General features: G+C 39.8%; 1 protein-coding gene across 6 annotated transcripts in view; it reads right to left on the bottom strand.

Moving 5' to 3' along the window:
* LRP6 (LDL receptor related protein 6) overlaps window positions 1-16,970 on the bottom strand; it is a 111,911-nt gene that overhangs the window by 42,320 nt on the left and 52,621 nt on the right. For all 6 annotated transcript variants that reach the window (XM_075727897.1, XM_075727896.1, XM_075727895.1 and 3 more), the window contains exons 3-6: window positions 13,746-13,942; window positions 12,834-12,965; window positions 3,663-4,059; window positions 2,983-3,154 (exon numbers count right to left, since the gene is read on the bottom strand). In XM_075727897.1, coding sequence (XP_075584012.1) covers window positions 2,983-3,154; window positions 3,663-4,059; window positions 12,834-12,965; window positions 13,746-13,942 — 898 coding nt within the window. The remainder of the gene's footprint in view (window positions 1-2,982; window positions 3,155-3,662; window positions 4,060-12,833; window positions 12,966-13,745; window positions 13,943-16,970) is intronic.

The raw sequence follows: 16,970 nt of genomic DNA on the forward strand, positions 1-16,970 counted from the left end.
GTCACAAATATCCTCCAGTGTCCTTTCTCCAAATGTAAGTTTAAAACATTTACTGAAGGTCAAAGCATCTTCTACTAAACTGATATAAAAAATGGATGGGAAGTGCAGGGAAAGTGTTACAAATCTCCTCAGGATTCATAGTTGCCATAGGAGAGAAAAGCAGTGCGAGGAAAAGGGAAGACTTGAAATGTTAGTTATATTTTAGCTGTCATAGATTTAGATAGTGCCATTGCAGCCTGAGATTTCTGTTGCCTACCACAACAAAGTCAATTTCGTATAAAAGATTACAGAAAGGCCACCAAGATCCTGGGGAAAATTCACTAAGATTCATCAGTAAAGAAACTCACCACTGCATTTGCATTACTTAGCACATTAGAGGGGGCGGGGGGTGTGTGTGTGTGTGTCTACTGTAGACTGAACCATTCTCTTCGATGAACACCCCCTCTTCATCCTAAAGCATCCTTTCCATGCTTTACTAATTACAGAAGTTGTACTGAACTCGAACTCTGAGCTACCACTATGAGAGGTCATGGATTTTCAACCCATTTCTGCCCCTCTGAAGTACAGTTAGCAAGCAGCAATATTATATCTAAGGAAGAACATGAAGTTTTCTAAAGCTAATGCAACAAGCTAACAGAATAAAGACTCCCCAAACCTTCAAGGAATAGAATGGCCTCAACACAGGAAGAGAGAGAGGCTGTATGGGTTCAGTCCAAAGGTCCACTCATCCCAGTATCCTGTCTCAGAGAATAATCAAAACCTACGCTTACAGAGCAGCATAATAAAGCAAATACATACTCAAACTTTTCAAGAAGTCTTTTTCATTCTACAGCAATTTACAGTTCAGTGATTTGTGGTTCAGAAGGCAATTCTATTTTCTAGTAAACTACAGTGGAATTCCCTTCCACAGACTTCCCAGTAACACATGCAGACTTTTAATATCCACAGCCATTTCCACAACTTACCACACACTGTTTGAAGAACCATCTGGTTTTGTCTGTTCTGCACCCATCACCTGCCAGTATCATTTACAAATGTCAATTTTTTCTATCAAAAAAGGTGTGGATGGGGAAGTCCTGGTCACCTTATACATAATTCTCTTGATCTTATAGATCTCTGTCACATACGCCTAAATTAACACCTTCTGTAATAAACAAAAAAAATCCAAAACCCAAATCCTCAAAAATCCTAAAATCCAAAAACACCAGAGAAAAACTGTGGAAGAATTTCTTCTCTGTTGCTTTAAAGGTTTTAGGCAGGCTTTTTCAAGATTTTCTGCACATTGATTAAGAGTTAACAAATGTTAACTCTTTATAAAAAGCAGTGGCAGTAAAATCATCACTCTTAACACTTGGGAGTCTCAGAGGAAAAAAATAACTAGTAATTTTGAAACCTTAAGATGATAAATCTTCTCCGATGCCCTGCATAGATGTTACAGGACAACCTGGAACAAACTCATTCTGCTGGCTCACATTGGTTTAAAAACAATAAAATGGAAATTGTCCTAGCAGACCATGCCAGATCAGATATCTTCTGTCCTGCCACAGACATTGTAATGTTGGCATAAACATTATATCATGTGTTCTAGCCAGTTTGACAGAATTGCAGCAGTGAGCTCATGCCCAATCTAGATGAAAATTTCTACCACAAACTCATCCAACATTGAACAGAATCATTATTAATGAATATGGAACCGTGGTCTAAGTAAGACTGAAGCGCATGAAAAAAATCTCAATGTTTTGGAAAGCATGAGAGTGGAGAATGCCTAACTTTCCTTTTGCAAAATACATTCAAGTCCAAGACAGTATCAGGGCTGAAGTGCTCAATCTGTTATAAATAAATCTCTAAGCATATCTAAGACTCTTTTTCCACTCTTTTCTCAGAGCTGGTATAACGTTAGGTGAATTATAAGACTATAAATCTTGTTTTCAGGACAGAGAAAACCATGCTCCCTGAGGCTCTCCCAAGGAGTGCTTCAAATCAACTCACCTTGCAGGACTGGAGTTTGATTCTGAAGGAGAACAAACAGTTATGTGACCTTCCAGTGCAAGACTATGACTTCACATTGACTTATCTGAAGTTGTAAATAAAAATCCCTGTTTCATAAGGCTGAAGAAGATATTGTCCCTAATATTATAGGTGCTGAAAATTATTTGCAATGGTAAGGATTCACTAAGGAAAGCTATAATTCATCAAAAGAAATGTAAATCTACCAGGATATAGCAAAGGCCGATGGTGCTACTATGCACCAGGTAGTATCCAAGTCTCCTACCAAGTCTCCTACTCCCAGATAAACTTCTGTCTTTTGATAGTAAACTGAACAAATACTAAACAATACTGTTTTCTCAAACACTGACAACGAGATAATAAATGTCAAATTGGTTCCATAAATGTTATATAACAAAACAAACACAAGATTTACAATGTGGGAGAGAAGAAAAAAGGCATTTTTGTTTTCAATTAAAAGTTTCAGCAGAACATACCAGAAAGGAAGGAAAATCTATCTCCTTGCTGGAACCCTAATAAAACAAGGGAGAAGCAAAGTAGACAGGATTTGTGGGAGTACAAATAACTGTATGTGAAATTAGATTTATTTCTTTAAAATATGTTCTACTAGCATCTGAGCAGCGCAAAGAATGAAAGATACCTTTTTTAACCTATTCCCATAAACATTACTCCCAGTAAAAAGCTTTTTTTCCTGATGACCTAATAATTGAATTATTTAACAAATCTTTATCATACATTCTTAAAAAGAGGGATCTACTACATGGATATCATTTCCATTTTACACACAGAAAAATGGAGGAAGAATAGCGAGTAACTTGCCCAAGGACAGAGAAGAAACTGAACTGTTTCTTAAAGCACAAATCAACCATTATCCCATTGCCCTTTTGGGCTATATCAGAATTTAAACACCTAGAAAAGTAGAGTAACTACATTCTGTAACTCTGTGGAATTAAAAACGCAGGTGCAATTACAAACCTCTATTTTGTCGGTTTTGGCATCTCCCCAGTATATTTTGCTTTCTGCATAATCCAATGCCAGTCCATTTGGCCAGCCAAGCGAGGTATTCACTAGCACAATTCTGTCTGAGCCATCTAATGCTGCCCTCTCGATCTTTGGGATTTCTCCCCAGTCAGTCCAGTACATGTACCTGCAAAGGAAACAAATTCTTAAGAACTCTTATTAATCCAAACTTTCAATATTCACACAGCTTCTTCCAGATGACTGTTCCCCGAAACCACACTGCACACAGAAAAGTACATTTCTAAGCCAAATACATTTCCTTACCTAAGTAAGGATGCCCAAACCATTCAGAAAGCATTGACATGTAAACACACTATCCCTTTACACAAAACTCCTATACCAGTCTGCTCAGCAAGACAACATAACCAGTGCTACTAGCTACAATAAACAAACAGGTTAACACAGTCCCCAAAAATATTTTTAAACAGGAGAATAAAATCTAAAGACACATAAGATGACTAGCCAGACAAAGGAAAGCAGTAGTCCCTGTGCCTCAGAGCCTTAACTTTCAAAGAATCCCAGTATTTTCATTTTGAAGACTCAGAAGTTTATCATTGCATCTGCATACAGGTAGACAGAGGTAACTTCTTTACATGACTAATATAAAAAAAAAAAGCTCATGAACAGCTGCTTACCCAACCATGGGATCCAGCACAATAGCTCTGGGTTCTTCTAGGTCTTCTGATATCAAGATTTTTCTCATGGTCCCATTAAGCCTTGTAACTTCAATACGGTCTGTGCCAGTGTCAGTCCAATACAGATTTCGGGCAACCCAGTCCACAGCAATGCCATCAGGATGTGCGATCTGTGCTGTGACAACAAACTGACTACCTGACCCATCGATGAACGAGCGGCGGATGGCCCTAACTTCATCATCAGTCCAATAGATGTACCCTTCCAGAGGATCAAAGTCAATGGCGATGGCATGACGGATGTCCTCCAGCGGCAAAACAATGTCTGTAAAATCTGGGGTGTCTAAGGAAATTCGCCTCAAATCTGTCCGTCGGGCTAGAAGCAGCAGTTCAGTGGCACCTACATGAACAAGGCAAAACCACAACCATCTTACAAACACTGTACAGTGAGCCTGTAAATAGCGAACCTGATTCTGCACCATTTGGTACAAGCTAGTTTAGCTGTCTTGATTTCACAGGACCTAACCAAACTGATGGGCACCAGCACAGAGTTCCACTCAAAGGCTTCAAATGTGAGGTTATTCTTCTGCAGAACAAGACAGATGTGTTTATAGAGAAAATTCAGTGGTCATTTCCTTGTCCAAAATGTATTATGTTGAACATGTTTTCTATCCACGTGATTACCTCCAAAGGTACTGAAATAGATATGCAGTGACCGTGCTGCTATTTTATGCAAATTGACAGATGGCCTGCAGTCTCTTAGATGAAAAATTAATTATATAAATAATTTACTGACTGTTTGCTGTTGTTGGTGTAGGGGACAACCATGACAAACAAGCTGCATGTTTCAACAACACACTTAGAAGGGGAAAAATGTTAACACAGAATGCCACAAGTATATCTCCTTTGAGAAACTCCTATCAGAAGAATCAGATTTGGGAACTGACAACTGTCCAGTGACCACACAAAGCAGGAGGGCTGTCAGCTTCTCCCATATTTGTTGGGAACAAGCTTATTGAATACATGAAGACAAATAACAGTGTGTCTTATAAAGGCATTTTGAGCTGAAGTGTACAAAAGCCTTGCTGGCTTTTAGGTCAAAAGTCAGAATCACAATAAATAACTAAGATCAGCTTGCACTGTGGAAGGTGTTTTCACATAGGGCAACACAAGCTGTTTAACGATACACGTGCTGGGCATCTGATCAATGACAGATGTACTTATTGTCTATTCTAATTAATTCATATTTCATTTTCTATTCTATGTCACTAGATTTCAGTGTAATGAAGGATAAACAACCATCACACCCCATTCCAATTAAATTGGCTTATCAGTTTGGAGTCTCGGGGAGATAAGAGCAGCTCAGGCCTCAGGGAAGCCTGAGCTAAGGTGAAAAATGTGCGCATCCTAAATGCAGGGAAAGTGTGTTGCAATGGCTCTCCTCAAACAGTGAGAGCAAAGGGTTTGGCAGGGACTGATGTAGGTGTGGGGACAGGAGGTGGGGGGAAGGAGGGGGCGGGGAAGGTTTAAGAAAATAAATGCATCAAGATTGCAGTGAAAAAGAGCCATCACCAAGCCACACTCTGTCCATGTCTTGATCTTGATCTTATAGAGGTATAAATAAGGGCTAGAAGACTAAAAGAGCAACAACTAAAGTAGGCTGCTCAGGAAAAAAGAATTTTGGTGTCTGATGCCAAAATTCTTTTTAAAAAAGTCAGTAATTGTTGTTGGGTTGGTGCTAGATGAAACCTCACTGCATGCCAAACTTTGGAGAGATGCCAAAGCAGCCATTGCTTCATTTACAGCAAGTTTAACACATTAAAAACATCTAAGACACTTTCACAGTGCTGCAAGAAATGGCACCTTTCAACAGCTGAAGTTGAGAATATTATTACAAGTGTTCCTGACTGGTAGTCCAGAATGGATTAAGATCAGCTTTGCGATCCTCTGTCCTAAAACACTTTGTGTTCAGAAACACATGTATACACCACTCAATTGTTCTTCTTGTGAATAACTCTTATGCATTAATACCAGGAAGGGGGAACCTGTAATTACATGTCCATGCATCCTTCAAAATAATGTAAAGCATGTGACATAGGAAATGGAAAACAGGCATGTTAGTAAGATTTTTTTGTAATTACAGAAGCAACTAATCTTGTCACAGCAGTCTATATGTACATCTCTATTTGTTGCTACTAAATATATCAAACAATCAAAGATCCAAGCATTCAGCTGCATTATGGTCATATAAAGTATTAATACATAACTAATTCCAGCTATTTAGGTTCAAGTAAGAAAGAAATCTCTAGTATTTTCTTTTCTTACTAACTTCACGGTCATCTATCCACCTTACCTTTCAAAAAAACCTATGAAAATCACATTAAAACAACTGAAACAATAATACCTTTTTTGCATTATCTAGTAAAATTAAGGTTGAGCAAATGCACTAATCTCAGATTTCTAAACAGATAGAAAGCTATATATAGTCTACCATATATAGAAAAAGCATAAGGTATAATTTAAAAATAACTTGTGTGCTCTAGCTGAAGTTGACAGTCATTTTGAAGAACCAATGCCAGGTCCCCAGAAAGACTCAGTTGAGTACAACCATGCCTTTGCTGAAACTCACCCTTAAAATTGACCAATTGACCTTCCAATTCTTCTCAAAGAGGACTTATTTCAACAGCTTCAGTATTCTGCTTTCAGGTTGCAACACTGTTGTTTAGTCAAACAACCCACTGTGTCTGAGCTTTAATTCAGCTTTGGGAAATGACTGGCTTTCAGCTAACCCGTGTTGCACTCTGGATCCCCAAGCTAAGAATTTCATGGTCTTTATTCTGGGGGCTTGGCTAACATTCCAGACCCCACTAAAACACCATCCCCCACCCCTCCAATCAAGCAATAAAAAGTTTAAAGCTTACTTTAGAGCTATTACCCACTCATTTGCAAACTGACACCTCAGCTGCTTAGTTAGATCCCCATTCTGTTCCGGAAAAAGAAACTGAGTAGCAGAGAAGCATCTTGCCTCAAGGTAGGTGGAGGGAAAGATCACTCTGCCTTCAGAAGGCTTGTCCTGACAATAGCAAAAATAGCAAATGCAATAGCTGGGCACATTTATGGACTGATCCCATTACCATCTTGATAGCAGTCAAGAAAAAAAGGTGGTCTCAAAACTAAAACAATTTGCACTTGTGGCAAACACCAGCTGTACAAAGTTTACCTGGCTAGGCACTGATCACCACTCACTCAGAAGACTGCTCAAGGTACTCAAGGTTGCCAGGACGTAGCAGAATCAATCAATTTTATTCAATTCTATTCCAACGATCAATTATGATGCAAAAGCTAAATGTGACAGCAGGATCTCCACACTTCTTCACTCTGCCTCTCCAAGAGAAACCCTGTCTCTAATGATAAGCATGAAGGAGAACATCATGGGTATGGAATCATATTTCAAAAAAAGAATGAAAAGACAGGAAAAGACAATGCAGGCTGCATGCCAGCATAACTTTTTTTTTTTTTTTTCCAATTTATCAGCACTTACCGGGACACTGGAATAAGCCATGAACATATAAAATGCCTCAAACCTCAACTGGCTCAAACGCTTTCAGAAGGTGCATCAAGGCTGCAACCAGAGCTCTAACCTCAGCATGCATATGCACACCTGAGGCAGTTTTTCCTCTAGACAACGTTGGACTGCATATACAAGGATGAAGTGGCCTAGACAAACACACAGGGGACTTGAAGCAGAGTTTACTGCCCACACTGCCATCTTCTAACTACTGGCAATCTCTGCTGCACCCAACAAAAGCATGCCTATAGACACAAGTGCATCTTGAACACAGTGTTGGGTTTGAGGGCACAGACCACGAGGTATGCCGGGGTGTGTGCTCATAGCCTTCAAACCACGGCACACAAAGTTCCCATGCAAATGCTTGCAGGCAAAGTATGCACACGGCTGTCCCATATTTAAAGTCAGGTCCTTCTGCTTACCCCCTCTGCTAATCTCCCACACGATCCGAAGTGATCTTAGCAACCCATAACTTATTTTTAAAAAAAAACCCAACCCTCCCAAACTATTCAAATTGGAGACCAAGTTCAAGATTCTTTTTAGCAGTGCCTCAAGTTATGGGGTATTCAGGATAGTTAGCAATTTTTCTAAAATCAAGTCCCTTACTTAAGATGTCTAAATATGGACATAAAAGCTTTACTCCAGACTCTTATTTTTGAGAGCTTTAGCCTACTTTCACTAAGCACTTTGAAAGCTGGGATTACAAGCTCACGGATGGTGCATTACATTAGTTCTGGAACTAATACTTTCCTCAAAAAGTCGCTATTAAAAATCAAAATAATTTAAATCTATGTGCTAGCTGAAGTTAAGGGAAGGGGGAGAAAAGGGGAAACAGAGCAAGCATGCAAATACATGCAACAGCGTAGCTTTAAAGTCCAATGTCTAATGCCCTGCTAACCTTTACAACTAATTACATCTTCTCAATGATATACAGGCCTCAGTCATTTGCAAGTTACTGAACTTAAAAACCATCAGTGGTTGCTGAGGCTAGTACAGCTACACAGACACAGGCTCAGGAATTCATACATGAGAAGTGCTAGACCTAGGACATGTATAATGCATTCTCTGTATCTGAGAAATCGAGATTATTAATACATCCTCAATAGAATTACCACACACTTGACTAAAATATTTCTTTCCTAAATGTCTTTCCCCAGTTGTAAAGTTGCTATTGTCAGAGACCCCTTGATACTGCAATACAAACAAGATTTTTTTCATCTAGACAACCTCAACCTTAAAACTACAAAGGCAAAAGGACATGTAGCAGAAATTCATCTTCCCCCCCCCTTTTAAAATAAGTGAAAGAATTAGGGAGTTAAATTAACATCTTGATCTGTGCAGTCAAATCAGGATTCTGGCTATTCCCGACAAAGCAAATTTCCCATTGGGCAGCCCTAAATTGCAAAAGGAAGTGCAAATTTCTGATTACTGCCTCCAGGCCTACAAAGGAAATAGGATGTGAGCATCCATGGGCAAAATAAAGACTCTCTTCCTGGAAGAGAACAGAATGGCCAAAGCAAGGCTGAAATGGAAGTCTGAAGCAGTGTTTTTTCTTCATGAAGAAACTCACATCTCCTTGCTCAGCTAAAGTCACCACTGGTTTTCTCAGTACAAACCACACATCTGTATTGGTAGTAGGAAATGCAAGGAAATAAGTAAAATTCACTACAGGCAAAGACAGAAGCTGAGCAAATGGACAGAGAGAGCTTCAAGCACTAGTAAGAATGAAACTCCAATGACAAACTTGTAAGACAAACCTAAATTTTCTTGTAAAAACTACTATCAAATGGGTCATTTAAACATAGCACTGCCAAACTCAGAACAGCAGTGCCTGTAATACTGAAAAAGAGAAATCCCATTATGTCCTGCAGAAGACGACAATAAATTACCAAGAACACAACAGCAGTAGGTAAAAGCTCCCTGATAGAAATGCCTGGGTGCTCAGGCAGGCCTCTTCACTTCGGACATTACTGACTGAGGAATAGCTTGCCATCAAAACTCCTTATTCTGCCTCTCTTCTTTTTGAGGGACAGGGATTTACAAACTTTCACCTAGACAATGGGGGCACTAAGAGCTTGCTACAAGCCCACATCTCAGTTAAATAGCTGTTCTGTTTTGTAAGAAGAATACAAATTAAGACATGAACAACCAGCCAGTATTATCAGTTATTAGAAAAATAGCTCATTTTATTCCAAGTTATCACCCTTTCCTGAAACACTATGCAGAAGTACTTCTAAATGGGGGTGGGGTGGGGTAGGGGGGTATATTATATTCATAGTTCTCACAAGAAATGGTAGAACTCCTCTAAGGTGTGATGAAAAAAACCCTAGAAAACCAGAGAAACTAACACTGGGAGAAAGGGGAGGGAAGAAGAGATTTCCTATAAACCAAGATTATTCAAAAATGCTAGGTTGTCATGGAAACTGCTCAGGGAGGGTCAGCCAGCCTCACCTTTGGCTGCAAGGATCATCTGTCAATGCCAAAGCACTGCAAACACCACAAACACACACTCGAAATTCACCCGTCAAAATCTTTCCAGTCCAGGCCGGTGCTCTCATCAGCACAGCGTGAAATGAAGTTCTCTCCTCAAAGAGGCTCCATTCAGCATGAAACAATTCAGTTTAGGGAGGAGTCTGATTTTAGTCTACTGCTGGAAGACAAAACAGTCTTAAAGAAGAGAAACTCTTAGCCTCATTTTTCACCTTTCTTCACCTGTAAGTCATTCCCCCTCTTTCCTTTCCCAAAAGTCATATACATGTTCTAATTGCAAACAGAGATTTAATGACTCGGTGTTTCAGCCTGTTGCAGCATAATAGATATATACTGAAACAATCCAGGGTAAAAAGGTTCAGTTCTCAGGGTTCAGCTCTATTTTCACAGCAGATATAGTAAACAGGCAAGTACAAAGAGAAGAAAACAACCCAAGAAAACACAACCAACCCCCCCACCCTGCACACCTGAAAAAGAGAAAGTAAGTTTACTTCCCCAGGGTCACTGAGCAGCCTAAGAAAGGAAGTCAACACACAAACACATACAGATTTACATCTCAAAATCTGGTCGGTGGCTAGTCTGGCTCTGGTCAACTGCCACACTCTCCTCCCTTCCCTGAATCAATAATTGCAGCCTTTGCAACTACGAGACAAAATTCCAGTGAATCTCTGCCTTGAAGAGCTCTGGGAAGTTGTAGGTCACTTGCAAAAGCCCTAAGCCTACCACCTGCATCTCTCTTCAGTGAGAGGAGTGAAAAAACACTCAAAAATATTTCATTATTTAGTGGTAAGCTCAGCTCTAAACACTGACCCTGAAGCTTCCTCACACTCCTCCCCAGAAGTTAGTTCTGCACGGTATCATCGAAGTTAAGTGAAACCAATGGATCTGATGCATAGTTTGAGTAGGTTGTTTCAGTTGGGTTATGTGCTAACTCGTTTCTAAGTCCAAGAAGCAGTGGTATGCAAGACTCGCTGAGCTAAATAAACACAGGCTCAATTTTCTTTCCCTATCCCCCCATCCTTTTGTTCTAGACAAGGGAGGGGCAGTGTTTTGGAAAGATGCAATAGCAGAATGGTGGTTAAAAATGCAACATTAAATATTAACAAACATAAGGTAAATAAATGTTCTTGTATATTTGCATACAGATGGTCAACATGCTGTAGTAAATTGGCTAACAACATTTCTGATAAAATGGGAGCTATATTTTGTGAGCCAAATATAGTTTATGGCTGAGTGGGAATATACAATTTGGCTTCTCGTGTGTTCAGGGAGTGGGAGAAAAGAGCAACAGCTATAAATTCTGAGACATAAGGAATGGCCAAAAAAGTCAACTGATGATTTTGAGTATCTCTGCATGAGAAGTTAAAGTCCTTTTAAAAAGGTTTGTGGGGTTTTTTTTGTTGTTTTTTTGGTTTGTTTTTTTTTAAATACTATTCCTCTACGTGCCTTTGGTAATTTACTTTGATACACTAGAAAGGTGCCATTCGGCACTTTAGCACAGGGCAGTTAACCTGTGTGGTAGGTTGCCTCCATGCGGACATGGGGCCGAACCTGAGCAGGGAAGCCGGTGCTTCTGTGATACCATGACCTGTTCCTCGGAACACAGCACATGAGGAGCAAGAAGATACAGCCCCTCTTACCTTAAGTCCCTGGCCCTTTTCCTATCAGCAGTAAGTCAAAGGGAAGCAATTTCTCTCTCTTGATCTCTCCAGGGCTTGTTCCAACTGTTGTCCTGAGTACTTCGGCCTCTGCTGCCTTACCTCTCTACCTCTGCTTGGCAAGTGACCAAACCTTCACCACTCCCTGTCCCCAACATGGACTTTTTGTGCAGGTCTGCTTTTGGAAACATGCCTGTACTAGGTAACAACTGCTTTAGCTATCTGCTGCCACAAAGGAATTTATCCGTGCGTATCAAGTATTTTTTAAAAAGCATGTGAATTTCTGTCACATTCTGACTAAATATGACCAACCCGGAGCAGTATTATTAAAGCTTGTCCCTTGTACTGGCAGGAATGGAAGAAAAACAGCTTGTGCTGTATTGGTAAGTTCTTACAAACAAATCCTGCAAGGCTAACTTGGGAGCTGCTTTTGAGTTTTTCACATAAAAGCAGCTATTTACTTTAACAAGGTTCACACAGACAGAAATAGTCACACAAAAATAATCAGCAGAGAGCATGAAATAGCATGAAATTAAAGAAAACACCGAACAGTAGCTGACAAGCCTAGAAGAATTTTTAAAATATAAAATGGCAATTTAACAAAAAGTATTTCTGTATACACTTTATTTAGCCTATTTACAGTAAATTCTGCTGTATCTTTCTGTTTCTTCCTCCATTTACCTTTGTCATAGAGAGATGATCTGCATAAAAGATGGTTATTTATGAGCGAACTAATCCTCTCCCAATGTTTATTTTGATCCTGTTAATGTACTACAGCAGCCACAGCACAACATCACAAGACATACTTACAAAATATAACAACTTAAAATCATATACATTAGCCCACAATGAGACACTTATTAAAAGCAGTTTGGGGTGAGCGCTAGCAGCCCTATGGCTCGATCACATCTTAGGTTTTAAGGCTGAAACATTTTCAACACCTCTAAAAACCATGCCATTCTTTCCAGTTCCTGTATACAGATGTAGGTGCCTAACTTTATGCATGTGAACCAGAAGAGATTCCAGGTGTATGTGTGTATAATAAACAGACATCAGAGCTTAAAAAAAAAAAAAAAAAAAAAAAGTTTTCATTGTACAATCCTATTAGCCAAATATTCATAAAAAACGTTAGAAACATTTTAGAGACAACAGAAGAGGTAGGTATCATTTTCTCTAAGCAATGGGAACAACAAAGCCCCCCAAAAACTTGCAGGGAATTAGTGACAGAGACAGAATTGCAACCTAAATTTTGTAACTGGAGGTAACCTGCTTTCCAGCCATAAGCCTCTTTCTTTTTTGAAAAGTAAAGGGCATTTTTCTATCACTTTTATCTGTACTGCAAAAGCATGCATGATTTCACAATTAGCCACCTCTAATATAGTGAAGCTGGAAGAACCCCCTTCCCTCCAAAAACTACTTTGTGCTTAATCTAAAAGGATTTTTAAAAACAAAGCCTACCATCTTTGCAGGTCTTTCCATTCTCAAGAAGTTTCACACCAGTGGGACATGCACACTGATAAGAGGGCTTGGTAGGAGACATCAAACACAAGTGGGAGCAGCCACCATTATTAATTCCACATGGGTTTGTAGCTGTTAAACATAAATCACACAGATTAATGCTTCTGATAATGAATGACCTCATCTCATGTGTTAAGACATATACGGCATCTGAGTGGTTGAATCGGTGGCAGCAACACATATTAAAGAAGGAAATGATAAACACAGAACAAGGAAAAATTAATTCCAAGTGTTGAGTAGTGGGGTATTTATGGTACCAAAATGCATGGATGTTGAATGTTTCCTTTCTTGGGGAAGTAGCACTTAGCTCTAAACAAGAGCCTTGTTTCAGCTCTGCCCTTCTTGTTTTCACAAACTATTCAACATGTCAGTGCTGAATGTATAGTAGGTTGTTATATATAAAAACAAAATGCAAACACAGTAAATGAATGCAAACACAGTAAATTAAGGCAATGGTTAAGACAGTGGTTATTACACAGAGCTAGTCTTGCTTAATATCATCTGCCAAACTAACACTACTTTCCATTTGGGGACTACTACTTGGAAAAAATAAAAATACCATGTTGCCTAAACTTATGGCACATGAAACAGAAAAAGCAGTATGACAACAGGGTAAATGTGGCAGGCAGAAAAAAGGCAAGAGATGGTTTTTTGCACTTAAAAAAAAAAACCAACCCAAACAAACAATGTGGAGAATATTTGGTTTCTCTTTAGGTCTTTTCCCAATCTCTGCATTGGAAAAACTGCACCATGACGTGAGTAAAGCCACCCACCGCCCTACAGAAAGACTAATTAAGATTTTTGCAAATCAGTTCCAACTTGCAGTTAAAAAAAGAAAGCAAGACAGCTTACCATTTGGCTGCCTCTTTTGGCTGAAAGCATGGATATCCATGGGAGAGAAGATGTTGGAATGTATTTCACGCAGGTCCTCCCCAGAGTACTTGCTGCAGGCCAAGATCGAATGCGTGTTCCAGTCAGTCCAGTACAACGTGTCCCCAAACAGCGTCAAAGCAAAAGGATGTGGAAGGGAGCCTTTAACCACTGCCTGCCTAATAGAGTACAGGGAAGAAAAGAAGAAAATGAATACTCAAATACAATTCATGCTACGGTTTTGCTTGAACATAGCCTTTGTGAAAAGAAGCTTTACAGTGCAAGTAGTACTGTTTATTAAAACTTTCTATTTATTTATGGGGAACAAATATAGTGCACGCAGTTTGGGGAATGATACGGGGGAACAACACAGGAGTCCTATTTCCAGGCTGCCTACTGATGCCGAGATGGCCAAGAGATGCCAACTGAAATCTTTACTTAGGTCTGTGCCTATTTCTTAGCACACTTTTAACACTCAATACCTGTGGGGCTCTATGTCACCATGTGCAAGTGGGGAGAATGCCAGCTGATTTTACACAAGTCCGACTGCTACCTGCTGATTTACAATCTCCATCATTTTCAGCCTCAGCAGATTTCAAACTGAGACAGCATTTGATTAATTAGCAGTCCACCCATCTCTTCAGTTTCGCTCTTTTGAACCATCAGAAAAATAGTCTTATGGCAAATAGTTTCACTATAAAGAAATCCTTGAAGTTACTTTTCATGATTCATTATTATGATAATTATTAAGCTATTGTTTTTATTATAAGCAGTGCCATTAAACAGAGTTCTACTGATCTTCTGCCATGGTAATGGTATCATTTCTGAGCAAACTGGGTCACCGCCTGTTTCCAGGTTCATAAACAAAATTAAAGAGTATACCCATATATTTTATGTATATATACAAACACATGCTCATTAGCCATCACAAAAATGCAGCACAAACATTACTGAAGACAGTTTTTCCAGGTTCTTGTGATGTTGAAACTAATTATCTGTACCCTGGTTCCTCAGAACTGAAATTAAGTAGCTCAGTTCTTACAGATATTTTATTCAGAGTCGTACAAAACCTTAGGATGGAGAGAACGCTGGAGGTCATCTGGACCAACACCCTGCTCAAAGCAGGGCCACACAAATACTATTTACACAAGCACTTCTTCCCACCTTCTTTCTTCTTAACTGCGTGGGTGCACATGCATTCCCATGTATACAAGCTCCCACTGAACACTGGAGATCGCCATCCCTCTCCCGGACTGAAAGTGTAAGGGATTGACACACAGCTCTACTACTCCTTCAAGTATAGAGTACACTGTGAACACCAGCCTCCCAATTTTCTTCTTGCAGGGAAGAGAGTAATTATCTGTACATTTATTGAGAAAACACCCCCATACTCTATGCATCACTTTTGCAAAGAAGTCAGTAACTTAGGTTGTTTAGTAGAGGACAAAAATACTCTTATTTTCCAAATATTTTCTGTTAAAATATAACAGAAGAGTATATTAAAGCAAGAAACGTGAAGGTGTCTTCTGCCAATGATTCTGAATACAAAGAGGCTGCAGTCATTACCGCTCTTTCACCTTAGCTTCTGGAAAAAGATGCATTATCTTTAAAGCTTCTGGTTTTTTTGGCTCCCGAGAAAAACACATACATTCCCTTACTTGTCACTCTAGTGTTCCAGTTCTACACTAAACAAAATTTTCTATTTCTTGGAATTTTGCACTCAAAAGTAGGACATACTATCTTTTCTTTCTTATCTCTGTCTGGAGTCAGATATATATTTGCTTCTAATTAAATGCACCAACTAAGCACCTTGCAAAAGACAACTGTAATATAATTTACAGCTGAAACCTACCAGCCAAACAGTGAAGCCAGAATGACACAACGCACTCCTGTACCAAGAATAAAGGCATTCTAATTCTGTAAACATTTTTACCAACCCCACCCCCAAACCCTAAATGCCTTCAGATTTGAATAATTTTAGTTTAGAGAAGGCTTGGAGACTGTATCTAAATCTTTATGACAAATTTATGACATTCGTCATATGGGACAGAAGCAACAGAAGTCCAAAGCTCTCACTGCAACTAAACCTGCACCAAAGACAGCACTCCCATGCACAAGGGAAGCTGCATTTTTCTGAAGCATTCTGACTATTCTGACTTGCAATTCACTTAAAAAAAAAACCAAACCAAAAAACCAGAGGATTTTTAAATGCCATTAGTACCCACCATTCCTGGTGGGAATAAATCTTTGAGTACAATAGACACTGTTAGACGTGCCCAACTTTTGGACAACCATCTATTCATATGACAATGCATAAGGTGAACTGTGACCCCTATTTAAACCACCACTGCATTGTCAGCCACAGCCTTGAAGTGATTACTCTTAAAACTTGTGTTTTCTCAGCAGATATAAGGTACCGTCACATGAAAATGGCTTTGGGCCCAAATACAGCAGCATGTATGTCTTGCATCTCATTAAGATGAGTATCACCAGTAACACGTATTCCATATCCCTTGTTTCCAGCAAGCCATTACAAGATGATAGCTCACTTCCAATCAGCAAAACCAGCAGGGCTTTTTTCCCCTCTGAACATACTCCACAGGCCGCGCTGTCAGCCTTGCTGAACGGCAGCCACACGATGCGTGTCAGCACAGAAGCAGTGGCTGAGCTGCACTAAATGAGCCTCCGCAGCCTAATGAGGAGGAGGGGGAAAGGGCTGGAGAGCCAAGGTGCTGCTAAAAAAAAAAAAAAAAAAGGAATAGGAAGGGGAGAGGGAGCAAGAAATGTCCTTCTGATGGCTGCCGTGAAGCAGTTATGCTTTAGCGTGATTTGCGTTAGGAACTGCAGAGTTCTGGTGAGACGAGGGGTTCCCGACTTCTGCCTTGATTTGGTTATTTATTAAATACACCTGGGTGAATGAAGGGGACCAGAACATTACCCATAGTACTCAACTGCTGCGCATGGTTGACAGGAGCAGGCACTTCCCACATACGCGCGTTTTACGAGCACCCACGTGGGGTCGGGGAGCAGCCTGGTCTCCATGTTTCTGGCGTTGCTAATAAAGCCGCTGACCCGGGTACCAGGTACAGCACTGCAAGTGTAATTGGACTGACACGACCTGACAGCTCTTTGGTGGCGACTACCTTCAGCCTCTATGCTATCAGCCCAGGCTTGATGGGAACAAGCGATATGACAGCAAAAAGCACT

This window comes from Pelecanus crispus, chromosome 1, assembly GCF_030463565.1.
Source record: "Pelecanus crispus isolate bPelCri1 chromosome 1, bPelCri1.pri, whole genome shotgun sequence".
NCBI classification, from domain to species: Eukaryota; Metazoa; Chordata; class Aves; order Pelecaniformes; family Pelecanidae; genus Pelecanus; species Pelecanus crispus.